Raw genomic sequence first — 24,356 nt, 5'->3', positions numbered from 1 at the left:
TCCAAAGAAATATGAGTCATCAGATTTTTTTTATTACAACCTCTTAAAAGGAAATTCTGTCTGTAAATTTCTCCCTTTGCCAGCACACAGACATGCATCAACACAAAACTTGTGTCCACTCGGCTAACCTACCAAATTATAATTGGAAGAAAATAGATCTCCTAACATATTATTCATATGATCCAGGTGGATCACTTTGTAACCGACAGCAAGCCAGAATTGTGCTTTTTGTTGCCATAATCTCTGTAAACATTTGTGTTCCAGATTTGACAGTGAATTGTCACAGGCACAAGATGAAGCTCAGAGAGAGAAGATCCATAAGGAGAAACTAAGCAGAGAAAGAGATGGATTTATAGCAGAGATATTCAGCTTAAAGCAACAACTAGATGTATGTATTATCATAATTATAATGAAAAGTAAATTCAATAGTTTGTGAGATTTGAGCAATAGCTATAAATAATACTATATGAATTTATTATATGTGACATGTGTTATCATGAATTATTCTATGTATTTGTTAGGGTTTACAAAAAAAGTCTTTAACTTAACAAAAAGTAAAATTGACAATGGCCTGGATTTTGTAGCCAGTAAAAACTTGTGTGCTTGCTACTGAATTCTTAAGAAAGGAAGCCTTGCTGAGAAATGTGCAGTCTCTATGACAAGAATTGTAACTCCGTTGGAATGCAGTTGATTGCAGTGTGGTTTAATGGAGATTTCCGGCACAGGGTTGGAGTGGTGTCATCAAAATGTTTAAACAGCCGATCACATTTAAAATTCTCAAAACCAATCAGCAAATCAGAAGTATTAATGTGAGTTTGCTCGCTGAGCTGGAAGGTTCGTTTTCAGACGTTTCATCACCATACTAGGTAACATCATCAGTGAGCCTCCGACGAAGCGCTGGTGTTATGTCCGGCTTTCTGAGAATTCCGAGAAGCATGGCATTCCAACCGAAACTCCATCAACAAACACATTGGCTCCAAATCAATCCACCATCCCCTGAGAAAAAGAACAGGAAATGACATCACCAACGCAGGAAATGACGTCATCAAACCAAGGAAACCTAACCAGATAAATAGAAAGCCGGACATAATACCAGCGTTTCATCGGAGGCTCACTGATGATGTTACCTAGTATGGTGACGAAACGTCTGAAAACGAACCTTCCAGCTCAGCGAGCAAACTCATATCCAGAACCTCAACCTGAGCTACAAATCTTCTCAAAACTGGCTAGAAGTATTAATATATTTTAACAACTCTGTGAGGAGCAAAATAGATGTTGGGACAAATACATAGAATGAAGGTAGAAGCTGACATATCACGAAGATATCCAGCTCTTTTTATAAAGAGAACATTTTAAAATCTAGTCATTAATTTACATATTTTTCAGGGCTATATCTGTTATTTATTCTACCTGCTTCATGTTTGAATCTTTTCAGACTACCTCATCCACTACCGTACCAAAATTAGCCTTATCAAAATTGCAAGTGAAATTCTATAGACTAATAAAAGCAAACTAATCCACCTTGTTCTTGATAATGGGAACTGCAGATGCTGGAGATTCCAAGATAATAAAATGTGAGGCTGGATGAACACAGCAGGCCAAGCAGCATCTCAGGAGCACAAAAGCTGACGTTTCGGGCCTAGACCCTTCATATGAAGGGTCTAGGCCCGAAACGTCAGCTTTTGTGCTCCTGAGATGCTGCTTGGCCTGCTGTGTTCATCCAGCCTCACATTTTATCACCTTGTTCTTGACTTGTCTGATTTCATCAATTAGGCAATTGCTACAATGTCTAATGTCTCTCCATTTGTTATTCAGCTGGGTCACATTCTGTTTGTTTCTATTTAATTATAGCCATGGAATCAACCATCAATGATATGTCTTCCCTTTTATGCTCAGTTACTTTTTGATGTCATCCAAGATCCTCTTTAGCAATATCATCCAGAAACAAAATGTTAGTTTCCATCTGTGGTGATGATGCTGTCTTGCCTTGGCACCAGCATTTCTGTTGGAAACTGGACTGTTGCCCAATTGCCAGACTGCTGGTCTGTCGTCCAGAGCAGAAGCATCCTCGAATTAAACGTTATGAAGTCTGGAGCCATTTTCTTTGAACCTACCACAAACTCCACTACTAGGCACCTGTCGAAGGCTGAACGAAGTTGGTTTTAACTTTACTGTGCTATGACCCCTAAAAGAAATACCTTTTAAAAAGAAAAATGAATTTCCCTGTGACCAACAGAGAATCGCATGACAAGACTTGTGTTTTTAGACCTACTGTAATCAACGAAGTAAAATTAATATTCACTGCAAATTAGTTAGGCAACAAATACATTAAAGCTTTCTGTTTTACATTCATCAGGATGTTTCCAGAAAATCTTTAAGTTGCACCATCAAAGGTTTTTGCGGAAAATATAAGTTCATGATATAGGGGGTGAACTGCTGTGGATAAAAGATTAGCTGGCTAACAAAAGGTGGATTTTATGCATAAATGTCTTTTCAGACTAGCACGAACCAACAAGTGGTGTGCTACATCATTACTGGAGCCTCAGCTGTTTATGACTCATAAATCAGTTCGATGAAGGGACAGAAGAAATGGTTGTCAAATTTGCTGGTAGCAGAAAGATAGCAAGGAAAGTAAACTGTGAAGAGGACAACAGAAGGTTACATAAAGGGCATAGCTCAGTTAAGTGAGTGGGCAAAGATATGGCCAGTGGAGAATAATGTACGAAAATGTGAAATTGTCCATTTTGGAAGGCAGAATAAAAATAGAAGCTTATTATGTAAATAGTGAGAGAATGCAGAGTTGTGATACAGAGGAATCTGGATGTCCTCCTACGTGAGTTGCAGATTTTCAGTTACAGCAAGTAATTAGGAGAACCAAATGATTTTTGTTCCTTGCAAGGAGGCTTGAGTACAAAGGAGGATGATCACTAGTATAGAGGGATTGTCTTATGAGCAAAGATTAAACAGATTGAGACTTTACCCAGTGAGTTCAAAAGAATGAGAGGTGATCTCGTTGAAACATATAGAACCGTTAAGGGGTTTGACAGGGTAAATAATGAGAGAATGTTTCTCTACATGAGACTATCTAGGACAGAAGGCCATAGTCTCAGAATAAAATGGTGCCATTTTAATTTTGAGATGAGGAGGAATCACAGTAAGTCCAGTTCACTCATTACTTCTGTAATTTGCAGAGATACATAGGCTCCCATTTAAACAATTCCTCAGTGTTAAAGTTCATATCCTTGTGAAACCACCTCCATGGCCTTGCCCCTCCTGTTTACCAAAATCTTTTCTAGGCCTACAGTCCTTCAAGATATTTTCTCCTCTAATTCTGGCTGCCTGATTTTTATCTTTCCACCATCAATAGCTGTTCTTTTGGCTGCTGGGGCCATCGGCTCTAGAATTCTGTCATAAACCTGTCTGCCTCTCTGTCTTTCCTTTCATAAGATGTTCTTTAAAGCCTGTTTCTTTGACTAGGGTTTTGGTCATCTACACAAGTATCATCAACAGTTTTTGTGTCATGTTTTGGTTTATGCCTCTATGAAGCACCCTGGGATTTTTAATTATGATAAAGAATATAAATAAAAGTTGTTTTTGTTCGGTTGTTCATTACTCAGTTTGCAATGAAAAGTCACACGTCACTGAACAACATAACCTATAAGTAGTGAAATCCAGACAGGAAATGGAATGTCCTTGGCAAATTAATAGATTTTGCTGATTACTTACCCTGCAAGGATCTGTAAGATAGTCTGTGTCAGAGCAATAAAGGGAAAATGGCACTTTCATTGCTCTGAGCTTGCACTATATTCTGAAGTTGTAGTCAGATTAAATCGAGCAATGACTGTGAGCATCAAAAGTCCCGCAAATTTGTGTTTTGATACATTTGATTTGCTAATAGGATTTGAACATTTGATAAACGAAGTGCCAAAAAACTCTTGATCTTAAAAACTACCAGATAAGATGCTTTTATTACCTTATTTTGTTCACCAAATTTGATGGTCCCTCATCTCTGGTATCATTCTAGTGGATCTCTGAACACTTTCTAAAGTTTTGACATCCTTCCTAAAGGTTCGTGCCCAATATTGGACACAATAGTCTGGCCAAGGCCAGTACTGAAATTTGTTTTATGTTCAGAACACAGCTTGAAAAGAGTTAGGTTTCTTCCCATTTCTCCAAAAGTGTGTTTGAAGAAGGGAAGTTCAGCATTTGAATTTAGAGTCATAGATTCATGTAGCATGGAACCAAATTCTTCGATCCAACTTGTCCATGCTGAACTAGTCCCATTTGCTTGCATTTGGCTCATATCCCTGTAAATCTTTCCTATCCACGTGCCTGTCCAATTTTTTTTTAAATGTTGTAATTGAATTCTGCTCTGCCACTTTATTTGGTAGCTACTTTCATATATGCAATACCCGCTTACATTTGAAAACAATCCATTTGACTATCCGAACATTCACACATATAAATCATCAATGCTTACAAGCAGTACAGTCCATGAATATTAATTTTGTTGCCAGAGCAGTTTCCTTTTAGTTACTTGTTTTCTGTGTGCAGACTTTTACAAAATATAATGATTCTTCATCAGAAGATTCTAGGACACATTCTTCCTCATCTTCTATGCCCTGCAGTGCTTTTGAAAAAAGATGAGATTTGTCAAAATCTATTATAGCACTTCACTGTAATTTCAAAGTCAAATGTAAATTTAATTTTTAAGAACTGTGGAATGGGTCAATTCTTTCCTTTTGGTTTTTATTAAATAAAGCTCTCTTTCTGTAAAATAGAGTTAACTGTTAGATTCTAAATTCCATTTACTACATTATTTACGCTGTGGTTGTATTGGTATTTGTATTATCCGTTAGATTATAACCTTATAAAACAATAGCTGTAAACATATGTGCTACAGTGAACTGCTGACATTTTTGTCTCCATTTTGTTATTAGGACAAGGAATCTGAAATTATCACCATCACTCAAAAGGCAGAGCGTCTAGATGCAGAACTGCAGGATCTCTCCTCTCAAGAATCTAAAGATGAAGCTTCATTAGCAAAAGTGAAGAAGCAGGTGCGTGAATTAGAGGCCAAAGTCAAGGACCAGGAAGAGGAGTTAGATGAACAAGCTGGGACTATTCAGATGCTTGAGCAGGTACAATCATTTCTCTTTTTAAGAAGGTTTTCGAATGTATCTGAAAACAGAATTCTAATTTATGCAGTTTTAGAATTGTATCCTTGGAGGAAATGATCTGTACCTTCAAACCACAGATGAAGTTTTGACCAAAGATCTTTGAATTAAAGTCTTCAACTTCAGCTGTACTACTTTGTTTCGTTTCTAAAATTACCACTCAAAACTGTTGAATATTGTGTGAACCTGTTTCAGGCTGTATGTTTTGCGACAGGTTTCAAAGCAGTGTGGCAGAGGAATTAGGGAAATAAATGACTAATCTGTTTGGCTGGTATTTGTTTGGAAACAGGAAAGAGAGAAATACAGGTATATTGAAGGGACATGCCACCTTGCTCCTTCCCAGTTTTCTAAAAATGGTACGTTTAAATGCCAGAAGGAACCTTTTTGCCCATAATGTACATTTTATAATTTTATGAAAAACACTAGTTATTGGATACTTCTTTCAGACTTGAGTACTACATATTGAAATTTCCCAGATGAGGAACTTCCGCTGATAAACTGATCATTTTGAAGTTTTTTATGAGCATATGTTTTTTTAAAAAAAACCAATGGACCAGTAGGTTTATCAATCCAGCGCAATCCTGCTTGATGTAGCTTGCATAGACTGCCACCTCCATCTCCTGTCATTGTTCCGGGAAAGTCAAAAGAAGAAGGAAGAAGACTAATTTTCAGAAAAGAACCTGACGTTTCACTGCAGGTACAAAAATTTGACAGACAAGCTCTGGTTGGCCAGTGTAACTCAGTAAGAATGTTCACTATTACGTAGCTACCAACTTTATGTTGCAAATTTTGCCACTGACGGGTATTAATCCATTCCCTTTAGATTGCATGTATTCCATCTACACCAATTCTATATGCTGACAGTTTACACTATAGGCTGTCTGCAAAAATAACCATGCCTAACATCTAAGCTAGCCTTGAGTTTTTTGTAGCTTGTACAACTTCTTTCCCCAGTCTTTAGTAGTCTGCTTGTTTGGAACATTTCTCATCCTTTTATTATTTTAGAACTTATTTCTACTTTTTCTATAATCACTGGAAAGAACAAAAACATTGAGAGATGGGGAAGCAGTGACATCATAGTGATGTCACTGGACTAAATGCAATACCCCAGGATGATGTTGAGGGGGCATGGGCTTAAATCCCATCATGGCTGCTGGTAAAATTTGAATTCTAAGTGGGAACTTGTTAACAATGTAAGCCTATACTTTGCATATATGCACTGTGTAAGATAAACTGGTCAATATTCCTTTTTAGTTTCAGAGTTCCCATGGTTGATAGCTATCAATGAGCCTTTGTTAGAAAGTGTGAACGTGTCGTTATTGGGCATGTGCAAGATCAGGTTTGGCTGTGAAAGCTGTATAATTAGTCCTCCTTGCATTTCTCACTTCAGGTTGCAGTTAAACAAGGTGCCAGAAGTTAATGCCATGCATGAAAGGAGAACATTTTCCAAAATAAAACATTGTTTCATTGAAGGTGTATTTGGTTAACTAGTTGGGAAAGAAATTCAATATTCCTGGAGATTAATGTTTTTGTCCAAATTTAGGCCAAGCTTCGATTGGAAATGGAAATGGAAAGGCACAGACAAACTCAAGTCAAGGAGATTGAGAGTAAAGAGGAGGAGGTGGAAGAAATTAGACAGTCTTGTCAGAAAAAGGTAAGTTTTCTTCCTGTAATACCTAGTAACATGGAAATATTTATTTTTTTATGAATAGTGTCTGAAAATTGAATTTTAGGCTATGTAAGTTACCCTTTTGTAGCTGTCTAGTTATATCTCTTCTTTCAGAATTCCAATGTATTTGTGTTGAATAACATAAAAATATGGAAAGTTAAAAGTAAAGTCACAATATATAGCAGTCACTGTTTTTGTATTTGTAATTAATATGATATAGAATTACTAATGCAACTGGAAATCCCACTTTAGAATATTTACATTTATCTGTGGAGAGAAAACATTTATTATAATGTTAAAAAGGGAGATTTTTGTTGCATCACATTATGAAAGAAGTTTGAACCTCTCTGATAATTAAAATGAATACAAGCTCTCAATTTGTTATGGTGGATCAGAGGTTTCCTTCTAAGAATTAAACTGAAACACCCAGAGAAGCTTGCTGCACCTTGAACAAAGCATGAACAAATTAGTTACTAATGAACTGAACAATCCCCCCTAACTACTAACTATTCCCTAACTACTAAATTCTACTGGTGTGCTGTTCCAATAAACACAAATCCCACATATATAAACCCAAGTAAGAAACAAAAAATTTAAGTTTAGTGTCTCAAAGTCTCCACATCATTCTTCTGCCGTTCTCCAGCCATAAATGCCTTTTTACGGCTGATCCTGCTGCCAGGGAATCTTTCCAGAAAAGTCAAAGGATTGTGATTGAGATCCACAACCGATTCTGATGTATTGTTTGCAATGTAAATGCTGAAATGTTGTAAGGCCACTACCAAACTCACTAACTCTTTCTCAATGGTTGTTTATTTTTCTTAAAAAAGCCGCCTTCAATTTGACAGTCATCCTCCTGTAACAACATAGCTGCAACACCTCGTGTCAATGGTGACTTTAAAGGGTTTCAAGAATTTGGCATGGCTAAAACTGGTGTGGTGGTTTGCAGTGCTTCTAAATTTTCAAATCTTTCCTGGCATTGTTCTGTACACAGAAATTTCCTGTTTTTTTTAACAAATCTATCAATGGTGTCACCACGCCACTCCCACTCACGTTTGGCACAAATTTCCTGTAAAACCCACTCAGTTCTTAAAATCACAGCACTTCCTTCTTCAAGGAATGTCTTGGAAATTCCTCTGCTTGTATGCATAATTCAAACAGTTTCCTCTCCTGTTCAAGCTGCTTTATCTTCAATTGAATTCTATGATTTCCAAAAATTCAGACGGTCTTTCCAGCAAATTTCAGTGCTGAGCTAATGCTGTAATTACCTCTTCTTTTCTGTCAGGCAAAGGCGACCCCAACTCCAGCTGTCTGCCAATTCCAGCAGCTTTCCTTGATCACCTTTTGTAAAATTGCCATGGTCTCTTCTTTCACCCCTTGTTAACTCTTAGTGACTGAAAGAACCATTACCTCACTTTTGATTTAACCAACAACAAGCAACTGAAATTAAACAGATTTTCCACTTCTCACTTAAGTTTAATTTAAAGATCTAGGATGATTGTCCCAAGTCTGTTTAAATCTATTGGGACCTTTCATACCCTAAATCTATCCAAATCCCGGACCTCAACTGGGCAAATTCCAGACCTGAGCCTCCAATCTGTTATAAAGTGAACGTTGCCCTCCTTTTGAGATCTAAAACCAAAACACCCAAAGAGGGTGTTAATCTGTTAAAAAGGAATGTGAACGCTGCTGTAACCTGCCTTCTGGAATTTTCTAGTGAATAAATAAAATAAATCCGTGACTCTCACTTTACATTCAGCAAGTAACAATTTATTTATCTAACTTTAACAATGAACAAATTAACTAAACTATTAACTGTTCCCGAATAAAACAAGATTCTAATGGTATGCAGGTCCAATAAATACAAGTCCAATTTACATAAAGTAAATAAAAATGGAATTTAGTATCTCAAAACTAAAGCTAGGTTGTGTGTCTTCCTGAATGTTCTGTGCCTTCTCCGTTGAATCTTCTGTCAGGAACACCTTCTCTGTTGATTTTTCTACCAGGAATCTTAACTAGTTGTGGTGGTGGTACCTTTGATTTAGATGGTGCTTTCTCTAAGACTTAAAGAAGTTTGAGAGAATCAGCAATTCTCTCGAGCTGTTTACTCTGGCAGAAGGCAGTTAACTCTCCTGTCATTGTCCAACTGCCGTCTTAATGCCTTGATGATATTTTGATTTATTACAGTCGGATTAGTCCGATATTGTCAAAACCATGAGATTTAAATATAACAAGGTGTAGAGCTGGATGAACACAGCAGGCCAAGTGGCATCAGAGGAACAGAAAGGCTGGCGTTTCAAGCCTAGACCCTTCTTCAGAAGTGCCTGATTCAAATTGGCTAAATTCAGAACTTGTTGTCTGGGTAACATAACAAAACTGCTTGGCCTGCTAACTATATGCCTTTTGATACAAATGTTTCAATTTGAGTGCTCTGTGTATTTGCAAACCTTCAAGCTGCTCTCCTTTTTAAATCTCTAAGCATAGAAAAAGTGCATCATCTTTTGAAGGAACCATGCACTGCTTTTCCTCCCTACCATTTTACAAACACCAAATTCTAATGTCCTGCCTCCCAATCCACAGATACTCTACTCAACTTCGCAACATTAAAGAAAATGAATAGTTGGCCATTTTGTCAACATATTGCAATATTGACAAAAGTTTTGGTATATGGAATTTACTTCTTCACATCTTTCTCAATGTTGGGGGACAGTCTGCACATGATTATTTAAGATGGGTGTTAGGTGAATTATGATCCATGGAATATTTTAATTTATCCACCTTTTCAGATTTTTGGGCTGATCCAAGATTCACACCTTCCCAGTGTCCCCTTCAATACAGATATTTTAAAGTTTGGATCACTGTCACCTGTTCCTTAGACTTTCTGGGTAAAATTCACGTATTGTCGATAGTAAGAAAGAAAGAAGCACCATCGTTAAAGGGTATAATGTTTTTCCAAGATTTGAAGGTCGATAATGAATAAAGGCTGTCATAAACAACTTTTTTGGGTAAGACAGCAAATTGCTTTTACTTGCCACCTGTGACAGACATCATAGTTATCACAAGAATGTAAGACATGGGAACAAAAGTGGCTGTTCAGCCCGTTGAGTCTGCTCTAACATTCAATGAAATTGTGGCTGATCTGACAATCCTGAACTCCACTTTGCTACTTTATGCCCATAATCTTTGATTCCCTTCTGTTTAAAAATCTATCTGAGCCATGAATACACATGACCAAAACTCAACAGCCCTCTATAATAAAAACAATTCCGTGGATTCACTACCTGTGTGAGAAGAAATTCTTCCACAACTCTGCCTTAAATGGGCGAACCCTTACTCTGAAATTGTGCCTTCTGGTTCTAGATTATTCCACAAGGGGAAACAAGCTGTCTGCGTCTACTCTGTCAAGCTCCCTAAGAATCTTGTGTTGCAAAAGATTGCCTGTCATTTTTCTCAACTCCAATAAGTACAGATCCAGGCTGCACAACCTGTCTGCACAACCAGGTCTCTCCATACTTAGAATCAACCCTCCCTAATCTGACTCTAATGCCAGCATAACTCTACTGAGGTATGTAAACCAAAACTGTCAGTAGTGAACAATTTGGTTTATTCAGGGATACAGAAGGTAGTGCTGAAGGAGCCTCAGACCTTGAGCTTGACTAGCCGGTTTGAGATATTTACTGCTTGTGTGGATGAGAGCAGGAGCGGTAGGAAGGACGAGCAAAATGTTCATTGCGTTATGGTACAAGGAGCCACTCAGAAGAGGGGGAAGAAAAGAGAAACATCATAATTGGGGATAGTATAGTCAGTGGACTAAACACTGTGGCCAGGAATGAGATTCCAGAAGGCTACATTGCCTGCCTGCTGGCTGTTCAGGATATCTCATCTGGGCTGCAGAGGAAATTTGAGTGGGAGGGGGAAGATCCAGTTGTCCATGTAGATACATACACTTAAATGTAGAAAGAGGAAGTGGGTTCTGGAATAAGAACTGCTAAGATCTATTTAAAAAGCAAAACCAGAAAGATGGTATTCTCCACATCAATATTTGAGCCATGAACTAATTAACACAGGGTCTACAAGATTAAAGAGGTAAACGTGTGGCTCAAAGGTAAATGTGGGTCAATAGGGGTTACGTACACCTGTCCTTGGCATCACTACCTAGCAAAGAGGGAGCTGTTCAAATACGATTGTGCCACTTGAATCGTGCTGGGGCCAAAGCCCTGGTGAATCTCTTGTAAGAACTAGGGCTGTGGACCGCACTTTAAATGAAATAGTTGAGTTGGTGGGGGGGGGGGGCGGTGCCAGCTGCATAGAAAACTGACAAATCAAAGGGAAAGGAGACGGTAAGATTGCAAGTTACCAGTAGATAAAAGGAACGAACAGAATGTGCGAGTGTTAGTGTTATTGAACCAAGGAACCATAAAAGTGTGGGGAAACTTGTTCAATAATTGAACAAACTTAAGAGCTTTCTATTGTAATGTATGAAACATTCAGCATAAAGCAGATGAACTGACGGCACAAATTGAGGTCAGAAGGATTTTAAACTTGTTAAAGTGAGGGGAGGTTTTTTCAGAAGTTATTTGAAGCTTCCAGAACAACTGAAAGGACAGAGTATGGAAATACTGAAGAATCTAACTTCAGGCACAGCAGTTAAGGGAACAGCTATGAGAGGGGGACGTAGTCAATGCAGGACTATGGGTGCTGTATGTAAATAGAGTTGTCCAGTGTGGAAACAGTCCCTTCGGTCCAACTTGTTTACACTGACCAGATATTCCACACTGATCTAGTCCTATTTGCTAGTATTTGGCTCATATCCCTCCTAAACCCTTCCTATTCATATATCCATCCAGATGCCTTTTAAATGTTGTAATTGTACTAGCTTTTACCACCTCCTCTGGCAGCTCATTCCATACAAGCTGCACCCTCTGAGTGAAAAAGTTGCCCTTCTCGTTCCTTTTAAATCATTCCCCTTCCACCTTAAACTTATGCTCTTTCGTTTTGGATTCCCCTACCCTGGGAAAAAGACCATGGCTATTCACTCTATACATGCTGTTCATGACTTTATAAACCTCTCTAAGGTCACCCCTTGGCCTCTGATGCTCCAGGTGAAAAAAAGCCTCAGGGTATTCAACCTCTAGTGATTGAAGAGTTGCAGGTTGGTGTGGAACAGTGTTATAAACAGCTGCTCACATGCATCGATCACTACCTGATCGGTTGCTAATCCAGATGGGATGACTGTGAAATCAACTTCACTCTTCTTGGCACTCTATGCTACTCTGTCAAATGAAACAAGGTACATGGGTTGTACTGCAGATTGAAATTGGCAGGCATGATCAGGACTGGGAACTAAATGTTCAAGGATATGTGTCCTATCAAAATGGCAGGCAGATGGGCAGTGGGTGTGAAATTACCTTCATAATAAGAACTAAAATTAAAAATCAATAGCAGGAAGTAATGTAGGGTTGGAAGGCATAGAATCTGTGTGGGTAGGGTTGAGGAACTGCCAAGGAAAACAGACCCTTTTGGGAGTTAATAAAATGTGAGGCTGGATGAACACAGCAGGCCAAGCAGCATCTCAGGAGCACAAAAGCTGACGTTTCGGGCCTGGACCGTTCATCAGAGAGGCCCGAAACATCAGCTTTTGTGCTCCTGAGATGCTGCTTGGCCTGCTGTGTTCATCCAGCCTCACATTTTATTATTTTGGAATTCTCCAGCATCTGCAGTTCCCATTATCACTGATACCCTTTTGGGAGTTACATGCCACTTATAAATCATCAGAATGTGGGGCAGGAAATAGCACCTCTCTTAAATGAACTTTCTCTATGACATTCACCATAATTATTGTAAATCTGCAAGTGCACTGGGAAAATCATATTGGTAGTAGATCCCAAGAAAAGAGATTTGTAGGTGTGGAATGATATTTATTTTGGGCACAGTCTGTGGTAGAGCTCACAGTGGAACAGGCAGTACTGGATTTAGTGATGTGTGATAGGGTCACATTATGTTACATAATGATTTGATTCGAAAACTTAAGGTAGTGGAACCCCAGCCATTACATGATAGAATTCAGACTGCAGTTTGAGAGGGAGAAACTTGAATCAGACGTAATGGTATTACAGTTGAGTAAAAGTGACTACATAGACATGAGGGAGGAGCTGGCCAGAGTTTATTGGCAGGCAAGTCTAACAGGGAAGATGGTGAAGCAGCAATGGCTAGGGTTTTTGCAGATAATCCAGGAGGCACAGCAGTAAATCATGCCAAGGATGATGAACCATTCTAAGGGGAGGATGAGGCAACCGTTGCTGATAAAAGGACATCAGGGACAGCATAAAAGCAAAAGAGAAAGCATAGACTGTCGTGAAGATTAATGGGACAACAGTGGATTAGATAGCCTTTATAAACCAGCAGAAGACAACTAAAAAGCAATAAGCGGAGGGAGAAGATGAAAGGTGAGGGTAAGATAGGTAGTAGTAACAATGAAGGTTGTAAGAGGTTTTTAGATATGCAGAAGATGAGGGAGAGGCTAGAGCGGACATTAGACTACTGAAAAATGAAGTTGGAGAAGCAGTAATGAGAAACAAGGAAATGGTGGAGAAGCTGAATAGGTACTTTGCATCTGTCTTCATAGTAGAAAACACCGTAGCGTAATACAACTTTGAGAGTCAGGAAACGGAAGTAGCTGTAGTGGCTATGATTAAGGAGAAGGTACTGGGGTAGCTGAAAGACCTGAAGGTAGGAAAATCACTCGGACCGGTTGGACTACACACCATGGTTTTGAAGGAGATAGCTGAGGAGATTGTGGAGGCATTGGTGATGATCTTTCAGGAATCACTGGAGTCAGGGAGAGTCCCAGAAGACTGGAAAATGGCCAATGTAACACCCCTGTTTAACGTGGGATGGAGGTTGAAGGCTGGTTAGCCTGACCTTGGTCATTGGTAAGATTTTAAAGACCACTATTAAGGTTGAAATTGTAAGTAATTAATAATGCATTGTAAAAGTAGGGCTGAGTCAGCGCGGCATTGTCAATGGGAAGTCATGCCTGACACATCTGTGAGAATTCTGAGGAGGTAACAGCAATTTAGAGAAGGAAGTGCCTCTGAATGTGATATATTTGGATTTCTAGTAGGCCTTTGACAAGGTGCCACACAGGAGGCTGCTAAATAAGACAAGAGCTCATGGTATTGGACAATAGACAATAGGCAATAGGTGCAGGAGTAGGGCAAGGTATTAGCATGGATAGAGGATTTGCTGACTGGCAGGAAGCAAACTGTGGGGATGAGGGGGTCTTTTTCAGGATGGTAGCCAGTGACTGTTTGAGTTCCATAGGAGCCAATAGTGGAGCCACAACTATTCATGTTATACATTAACAATATAGACAAAGGAACTAAGGGCATTGCTGCTAAGTTTGCAGATGACACAAAAGTAGGTGGAGGGACTGCAGAAGGACTGTACAGGCTAGGAGGATGGTCAGATAATTGGCAGATGGAATACAATGTGGGAAAGTGTAATATTCCTTTGATAGGAAGGATAGAGGCATTTTCTAAATGGGAAAGGCTTCAGAAACCTGAAGCACAGTGTGACTTGGGAGCCCTAATTCAGGATTCTCTTAAGCTCAGCATACAGATTCATTTGAAATTTAGGAAGACAAATGAAATGTTAGCACTCATTTTGAGTGGGCTAGAATACAAGAACAGGGATGTATTTCTGAGTCTGTAAAAAGGCTTTGGAATGTTGTTAGCAGTTTTGGGCTCTGTATTTAAGAAAGGATGTGCTGCCCTTGGAGAAGTCTAGAGGAGGTTAATGACAATGATCCTTGTAATGAATAGCTTGTCATATGAATTCAAGTTGAGGACTCTGTCTGTACTCAATGAAGTTTAGAACAATGAGTTTCTCACTAAAACTTAGAGAACATTGAAAGGTCTGGCTTAGTGGTTTTGGAGAAGATATTTCCTCTAGTGTCAAAGAGATATACAGCATGAAAACAGACTCTTCAGTCCAACCCATGCATGCTGACCAGATATCCTAAATTAATCTTGTCCTATTTTGTCAGCATTTGGGGTGTCCCATAACCCTCAAGTCTTCCAATTCATGTACCCTTCCAGATGCCTTTCAAATGTTGTAAGCCCCTCAATGTCTGACCCTCCAAGGGAAAAATGCTCTAGCCTATTCAGTCCCTAGTGGTTGAAGAGGTGCAGGTTGGTATAGAACACAACCACAGCTTGTACACCGCCTCCCTATAGCTCAAACCTTCCAGTCCCAACAACATCCTTGTAAATCTTTTCATAACCCTTTTGAGTTTAACAACATCTTTCTTATAAAATAGAGACCAAAATTGAACACAGTATTCCACAAGTGGTCTAACCAATGTCCAATATAGATGCAACATGTCACTCCTATATTCAATGCACTGACCAATAAAAGCAAGAGTCCCAAATGCTGCCTTCACTATTCTGTTTGTTTGTGACTCCACTTTCGAAGAACTAATAAAGTTGCACCCTAAGGTCTCTTTGCTCAGCAATACTCCATAAGGCCCTACCAATAACTGTACAAGTCCTGTCCTGATTTGCCTTACCAAGTTATCTAAAATATACACAGTTAACTAAAATATACTGCATCTGCCACTCCCTGGCACATCTGATCATGGTCCACTTGTACCCTGAAATAACCACCTTCACTGTCCATTACACCACCAATTTTGATGTCATCTGCAAACTTACTAACCATTCCTCTGATATTCACATCCAAATCATTTACATAAAATAACAAAAAGCAGTGGGCCCAACACTGATCCTTGTGGCACACCACTGGTCACAGGTCTCCAGGCCAAAAAAAAAGCCTTCTTACACCACCGTCTGACTCCTGCCTACAAGTCAATTTTGTATCCAAATGGCTAACTCTCCCTGGGTTCCATGTAACCCTTACTAACCACCCTGCTGCATGGAACCTTGTTTAATGCCTTGCTGACATCCATGTAGACAATGTCCACCATTGTGCCTTCATCAGTCATCTTTGTCACTCCTCCTTCAAAAACCTCAGTCAAGTTAGTTGGACGCAATTTCCCATGCACAAAGCTATGTTGACCATCCCTCATCAGTCCTTGCTTTTCCAAATAGATGTAAGTCCTGTTCCTCAGAATCCTCTTCAACGACTTACCCACCACTGATGTCAGGCTCACCTATTTATAGTTCTCTGGCTCTTCCTTACCACTCTTCTTAAATCATGGCACCACATAAACCACCCTCCAGTCTTCTAGCTCCTTGCCATTGGCTATCAATGATACAGATATCTCAGCAAAGCACCCAGTAATCGCTTCCCTTGCTTCCCACAAAGTTCTGGGATGCACTTTTATGAGTTTTAAGATGCCATCACCTCCGTAATATGGACACTTCTTAAGATATCGCTATTTATTTCTCCAGGTTCTCTAGCTTCCTTATTAGGAGAGACTAGGAACCAAGGGCACAGCCTTAGAGTGCAGGGATGATCCTTTAGAACTGAGATGAGGAGAAATTTCTTTGGTCAGAGGGTGGTGAACCTGTGGAACTCATTGTAGAACGGTGTGGAGGCCAAGTCATTGAGCATATTTAAGATGGAGATGGATAGGCTATTGATTAGTAAGCGGATCAACGGTTATAGTGAGAAGGCAGGAGAATGAGGTTGGAAAACATCTGTGCCATTTGATTATGGCTGGTAAGATTCATTGGCTAAATAGCCTAATTCTGCACTTGTATCTTATGGTCTTGGCGTGAACAGTTGTTAGTGTTAACCTGGGGTGAAATCAGACTATTGTTTTCTTTTGTTGCAGTTTTAAATGAGAGCCACTGAATGGAATTTAGCATTTTTTTGGAATAACTGTGCAGCGTTATATCCCTAGGGTTGAGGCGTTCATAACTAGAGGATATCATCTTAAAGTGAAAAGAGACAGATTTAAGAGAGACCTGAGGGGCAATTCTTTCACATGGAGGATGGTTCATATGTGAAATGAACTGCCAGAGGAAGTGGTAGATACAGGTATAGTTACAACTTTTAAAAGACATTTGTTCAGTCACATGAATAGGAAAGTTTTAGTAGGATATGGCCAAATGCAGGCAAATGGAACTAGTTTAGTTTGGAAAACTTAGTTGGCATGGGTAAGTTGGACCGAAGGGTCAGTTTCCATGCTGTATGACTCTGTGACTCTTTGCTAATGGAGGCTTTTGTGATATTTTTTCATTTTACAAAGATCTAACTAGTGTTCAGAACAAATTCTTTTTATGGTTCCTATTTCTATAGCAAGTCATGATACTTTTCAATTACTTTATAGCAGAAACACTTTATTTTGAATCTCCTTTTATTTGCATAAATTTCATTTTATCCCTTTGTTACTGTTAACAGATTTAGAAGAATTCTCAAAATGCTGCCTTTTGTGAACAACCATTTAGTGCATGCATAAATTGAGAAAACCTAATGATTTTCACAGCAGAGCGAGCTTGATTTATTGATTCTTTTCAGGAATTAGTTAATATTGGTTGACTAATTCTCTGACCTCCAGCACCTTCTCCCGTCACATTGCATTATCCAGTAAACCAGGCACAAGATCATTTGGCGATGAGATCTCCAAAGACTTTATGCGTATTGCATCGTGTTTGTTAGCTTAGTGTCAGCTTCTGGGCTTGCTAGTGGAGCACTTTATGAAGGGAAGCCATGGTCAATTAAGGGAGAGGAGAACAAGACAAATGTTGAGCTTTCTGATGTCAGGGGTACTGTATTGTTGCTGTTGATACATAGCAATGTCAATACAATATGCAGTCATTTGCAAAATTGAAAATTATTTTTATTCATTTGGCAACTTTTCTTTAAATATATATGTTTGTTGCAATAATGTAAACTTCGTTTGCTTTTATTTGACAGATAATCTACCAAAATTATTAGTTCATTGTGTTGATAAAAGCAGATGTAATTACTTTAATACACCTTCACAGTTCTGTTCAAAATACATAATTCTTTGCTTAAGAAGACATTGTTTTTAATGCTTTCTGTCTTGCACCCAGACAGAGTGTATTCTCCATTGATACTGCTACCAATCAGGGTTCACTTGCCAATCAATCAGTATTCTCTTGTGCAATATAAATGCTGGTTATCCACATAAATTGATATCCTAATGAGTGCAAGAAGAAATGCTTTGACAAAATGCGTCTTTTTCCAGAAATACTCAGATTCTGTATGGCCACATGGCAATTTTTTTAATGTAACTCTCTTTAAACATTCATAGCTATTCACTAGTTGTGGTGTGGTTCTTCATGGTCTTGATAGTGTGGGCAGTTTTAATCCATTATAATTGTTCGTATTTACATAGTACTTGTACTGAAGAGCATTCCAAGGTAGATGAATTAGCAAGGGAGAAGTTAGTGGGGTTGCCATAAAGCTTACTCAGCGAGAGATTTTGAAACTTCTTCAAAATGAAGTAAGTTAAAGGAGAGAATTCCAAGACATAGGAGCCACATGATGGAAAACTCTGGTATTGCTGGCAGTAGTTGTGATTCATCCAGCCCTGGAACTTGGGCAAGCAGGCCTCCCACATGGAGGCATTGAGGGAAAATAGAAGCTGTGTCATCAGTGTAGATATAGAAGTTGATTGTATATTTGTGGAGTTGTCACTGGGGGTCAATATTTAGATAAGGAGAAGAAGGAAATTAAGCACAGTGGTGACTGTATGGGGATGGTGCAGGGGAGGATAGAAAGAAATGTTACTGGAGAGGTGTCAGCCATTTTGAAATGGTAAGAGTGAAACCATGTGAGGGTTGGAGAGCCTTGTCGGAGAATAACATTGAAAAATATGCCAAACCTTATGAGTAGTAAGAAGCATAATTTATTATTTGGACATGGAAAATCAACTGGACAACAATGCTTGCCAAACATGCAGCAATTAGCTCACCATTGTCATTGTGTGATACAAAATATATGCAATATTAATAAAACAAATGCTCAGTTATGGAAAGTAGTTTTGAGATTTGTAACAATCGGCAACTACGACTGATAAACTTTTTGTCAGAAACAAGAGAGTAGCTTCAAATAGTTGCTGCAGTCCAACCAAGGAAGCCTCCTGAATACACTTTGAAAAAGAGAAGACAATCTGTCAACTGAAGTGTTCTTTTCCGAAAATGCTTTCGTTTATTTTGGGGGTGGGGGTGTGGGAGGGAAAGAAAAAGGCTTTTCAAGAATAAGCTCTGTTCCAGTCAGCATTGAATATGTTAGGAACCTCAGGAAGCCAAAAGGATCAATATGTCTCCACCTGCTACCTCTATGCTCTGTTGCTTTGCCTTTTACCTTTCACCAGCTATTTCTTTGAATAGAACCCTGGCCATTTATGGCCTTTAGTTCTTGATCATACACCTGTCATCTCTTCTTGCATAACAGTAGTGTCCTATTCCTTATAAACTTCTGTTTCAACCTATGTATGAGATCTAAGCCAAAGAAATTTTGATGTTGCTATGGCACCCCTCCTTGTCAAAATTGAACACTTCATCTCTTATTAACAGCTATGTCTATCACTCTCACCTCAATTGTTTTGCACAGAAACATAGAAGGTAGGAGCAGGAAGAGTCCATTTGGCCCTTCGAGCCTGCCCCGCTATTCTTTACAATCATGGCTGATCGTCCAACACAGTAGCCTAATCCTGCTTTCTCTTCATTATCCTTGATCTCATTTGCCTCAATTGCCATATCTAGTCACCTCTTTAATACGTTCAATGATTTTGCATAACTGCATCCTTCACCACTGTTTTGGGTGAATGTCTCCTCATCTCCATCCAAATCGCCTACCCCAAATCCTCATACTGTGACCCCTGTTGTGGACACACCCACCATCAGGAACACCCTCCCTGCATCTACCCTGTCAAGTCCTTTTAGCGTTTTATAAGTCTCTGAGATCCTGCCTCATTAATCTGAACTCCAACAAAAACAATCCCAACCTGAAGAAACTGACCCGAAACATCAACTTTCCTACTCCTGTTTTGGTGTCTGGTCTGCTACGTTCCTCCAGCTCTACACTATGTTGACTCCAACCTAGTCAATCTCTCCTCATGTATCAGACCTGCCATTCCCGAAATCAGCCTAGTAAACCTTTGCTGCATTCCCATGAGAGCAAGAGCATCCTTCCTCTGAAAAGGAGACCAAAACTGCACACAGTATTCCAGGTGTGGTCTCACCAAGGCCCTATACAACGACACATTCCAGCTCCTGTAGTTGAAACCTCTCGCAATGAACGCCACCGTACCATTTGCCTTCTTTCCACCTGCATGCTTACCTTCAGCAACTAGTGCACAAGGACACCCAGGTCCCACTACACACTTCCCCCTCCCAATTTAGAGCCATTCAGGTAGTAATCTGTCTTCTTGTTTTTGCTTCCAAAGTGAATGACCTCTCATTTATCCAAATTATACTGCATCTGCCATTGATTTGCCCACTTACCCAAACTATTGAGATCGTGCTGAAGGATCTCTGCATCCACATCATAGTTCACACTCTCATCCAACATCTGCAAACTTGGAGCTGTTACATTTTGTTCCCTCATCAAAATCATTAATGTATATTGTGATTAGCTAGGTTCCCAGCACTCTGGCATACCACTAATTTCTGCCTGCTAGTTTGATCCGTTAATTCCTACTCTGTTTCCTCCAACCAGTTTCCTGTCTGTCTCAATACATTTCTCCCAATCTCACGTGCTTTAATCTTGCACATTAATCTCTTACGTGAGACTTTGTCAAATGCTTTCTGAAAGTCCACACTTAGTATATCAAATGGCTTCCTCGTGTCAACTCTACTAATTGCAACTTCATAGAATTCCAACAGATTTGTCAAGCATGATTTCCCTTTCATAAATCCATGCTGACTCTGTCTTATCCTGCCACTGCTTTCTAAATGGTCTGCTATAAAATCCTTGACAATGGATTCGAGAATTTTCCCCATTACCGATGTTAGACTCACCAGTCTATAATTCCCTGTTGTCTCACTACCTCCCTTTTTGAATATTGGAGTGACATTAGTCACCCTCCAATCTGCAGGGACTGTTCCAGAATCTATAGAATCCTGGAAGATGACCACCAATGCATCCACTGTTTCTGGAGCTACTTCCTTAAGTACTCTGGGATGTGGATTATCAGGACCTATAGATTTTTATCTAACTTCAATGCCAGCTATTTTCCAGCACCATTTCTCTATTAATATTGATCTCTCTCAGCTCTTCCCTGTCACTGAATCTTGCCTCCTTCAACAATTCCGGTATCTGATTTGTGCTCTCTTTTGTGAAGACAGAACCAAAGTATGTATTCAGTTCCTCAGCCATTTCTTTGACCCCTATTATACATTCCCCTGTTTCTGCCTATAAGGGACCTACATTGGTCTTTACTGATCTCTTTCTTTTCATATACCTATAGAAACTTTTAGTGTCAGTCTTTATATTCCCTGCAAGCTTACTTGTGTACTGTATTTTCCCCTTCTTAATCAATCCCTTGGACTTCTTTGCTGAATTCTAAACTGCTCCCAATCCTCAGATTTTTTATTTTGGCCAATCTGTATGTTTCTTCCTTGGAAAGGATACTTTTGGTATTTCCTTTGTAAGCTATGAATTGGCCCTCTTACCCATTTTGGTTTTGCGACAGACAGGGATGAACGGTTGTTGCAGTTCCCCTAAACATTCAAGGAATGTTTGCTATTGTCTATCCACTGTCCTTCCTTTAAGTAACTCTCCCCAAGCTATCAAGGCCACCTCACGCCTCGCATCCTCATAGTTTCCTTTATTAAGGTTAAGCACCTTAGTCTCCGAATCAACAACCTCACTCTCCACCTTGATTTTTAAAAAATTCTATCATGTTATGGTCACTCTTCCCCAAGGAATCTCTCACAGTTAGATTGGCAATGATTCCCTTATTACACAGTACCCAGTCTAAGATGACCTTCTGTCTAGTTGATTACTCCACATATTGCCCGAGAAAACCATCCCGTGGTTCATCACTCCATGAATTCCTCCTCTATGGCATTGTGGCTAATTTGATTTGCCTAATCTATGTGCAGATTAAAATCACCCATGATCACCAAATATTCCCTTATCACAGGCATTTCGAATTTCCTGTTTAATGCCATTCTCGACATTGCCACTGCAGTTTGGGGGTCTACATATGATACCTAGTAATGTTTTTTTCCCATGGTATTTCTCAAATCAACCTATGCAGACTTCACATTATCGGAGCTAATATCCTTTCTCACTATTGTGTTAATTTCCTGTTTAAACAGCAATGCTACACTGCCACCTTTTCCTTTTTGCATGTCCTTCCTAAATATTGAATGCCCTGGGACATTCAGTTCCCATCTCTGGTCACCCTGTAGCCATGTCTCCATAATCCTGAATGTATTGTACCCGTTTACATCTATCTACGTGATTAGTTCATTCACTTTATTGCAGACACTCCCAGCATTAAGACACAAAGCCTTTAAGCTTATCCTTCTGACAGCGTTTGCCGCCTCCTTATTTTTCTCAATAGACCTGTTTGAATCTTGTCCTTGGTTTCTCACCCTTTCACTCTTCTTATTCCCCTTTCTAGCTTTTGTGTTTGTCTTTGCTGCCTCCTTCTCTGACTCTTTACATAGGTTCCCATCCCCCTGCCGTATTAGTTTAAACCCTCCTCAACTGTTCTAGCAAACACTCCCCCTAGAACATCAGTCCTAAAACACCAACTACCAACAAAACAGCCTTTTTAGATAACCTTCATGTCATCAGGTTCCCCAAGAGATCTATCCTTCTAATGAGATAGCAAGGACTGCAGGTGCTGGAGTCATAGACAACAAAGTGTGGAGCTAGAGGAACACAGCAGGCCAGGCAGTATCAGAGGAGCAGGAAAGTTCACATTTCAGATTGGGTCTCTTCTTCAGAAATGGGGAGGGGGAGGGGAGCTCAGCAATAAATAAAGGAGGGGTGGGGCTGGGGAAGGTGGGTCGGATGGTGATAGGTGATTACGTGTAGGCAGTGGTCGGGATTGGTCAGTGAGGTGGGAGTAGTGGATCGGTGGGAGAGAAGATAAACAGGTTGTGTTGAGCTCCCTTCCCCCTTCCCATTTCTGAGGAAGGGTCCCGCCCCGAAACGTCAATTTTCCTGTTCCTCTGATACTGTCTGTTCTGCTGTGTTCCTCACTTTGATATCTCTGTCTTTTCAATGACTTGTCCTGCTTCTCAATGGAGATCTGCAGATCTATATGCCTCTTCATTTAGCGGCGTTCAGAGGGAACTGAAACTGAGACATTAATAAGTCACTGTTTATTTTTCTTGTCTGATAAAATTACTAGAGATCTGGCAACTGAACTGTATTCTGCTAAACATAGTTATGATCTGAACAAAATGTGACTCTTATGTAACAAAAAATATGATTATATCTCATTGAGCATGAAAGAATCAGATATCAAAGGCATCAACCAAGTGATGTCTATACTCATGCTCTACTGTAATTGTAACACAGTTCGTAATATGTGGCTTTGAAAATGCTAGCAGCAATTCACTACATGTCTGCGGTTGATTCACCCATGTGGCAAATTGAGGATATTGGATATCACTGATGTAGAAGTAGCCTATTTAGTACATTACATCTCTGCTTGCTTATCTGGAAATTCCAAATCTAATCCCATTGTTTTCATGTATTGTCTGGTTCAAATATTCAGGAAGTTGGCAGTGTGCAGGTAATTTTTCTGAACTAGTAATCCAGAGGCTTGGGCTAATGCTGTCAAGACATGGATGGAAATTCATCTATGTCAACTGGTGAGATTTAAAATCAAATAATAAATCTGGAATTCAAAGCTAGTTACAGTAATAGTGGCAACTATCATCAACAGTTGCCAAACATTCTTTTGGGAAGGAAACCTGCCATCTTTATCTGGTTTGGCCTAAACATACCTTCAGACCCACAGCAATGTGGTTGATTTTTGTCTCCCCTCCAGAATGGCTTGGCAAGCCACACGGTTCAAGGGTAATTGGTGATGGGCAACACATGACAATTGTTGCCAATGACAACCATGTTCCGTGAAAGAATGTAGAAAAAATTGTCCCTTTAATTACCTTGTGTTTCTACCTCAATAACTGCCTTTAACAAAGAATTCAATGTTCCAACAGACCTTTGCACAGACCAATTTTTCTTGAGCTCAAAGCCAAAATTGAAGTTGAATAAATCTCAAGACCAATGTGCTTATCCACGTACTTTACTGTTGGTGTTTTTAAATAAAACGCCGTTTCTAAAAACCTCAAACATTTTCTGCTCTAGTAAAAACCGGTTCAGTATGAAGTTTCTTATTTCTGATAATATTTAAGTGAATTTATAATATATTTTCTAAATGCCTCTAACATCCTTTTTATAAAAGGTGCCCAAAGCCACACTTAGTACTTTAACTGTAGCTAAGGCAACATTTTGCACAAAGCTATAACTTATTCTTTGCTTTTGTAACAGTTAGTTAAAAACCTCATTTACAGTTGACCTTTCTCACGCCTTTATTTACTTTCACG

The 24,356-nt window shown here is 39.4% G+C and overlaps 1 protein-coding gene across 13 annotated transcripts in view; it reads left to right on the top strand.

The window, feature by feature from the left end:
- myo18ab (myosin XVIIIA b) overlaps nt 1–24,356 on the top strand; it is a 300,129-nt gene that overhangs the window by 207,465 nt on the left and 68,308 nt on the right. For all 13 annotated transcript variants that reach the window (XM_059655209.1, XM_059655208.1, XM_059655207.1 and 10 more), the window contains 3 exons: nt 265–388; nt 4,941–5,141; nt 6,721–6,831. In XM_059655209.1, coding sequence (XP_059511192.1) covers nt 265–388; nt 4,941–5,141; nt 6,721–6,831 — 436 coding nt within the window. The remainder of the gene's footprint in view (nt 1–264; nt 389–4,940; nt 5,142–6,720; nt 6,832–24,356) is intronic.

The sequence above is a fragment of the Stegostoma tigrinum genome, chromosome 27 (assembly GCF_030684315.1).
Source record: "Stegostoma tigrinum isolate sSteTig4 chromosome 27, sSteTig4.hap1, whole genome shotgun sequence".
In the NCBI taxonomy this organism is placed as follows: domain Eukaryota; kingdom Metazoa; phylum Chordata; class Chondrichthyes; order Orectolobiformes; family Stegostomatidae; genus Stegostoma; species Stegostoma tigrinum.
This window is presented reverse-complemented; position numbering and strand designations above follow the sequence as displayed.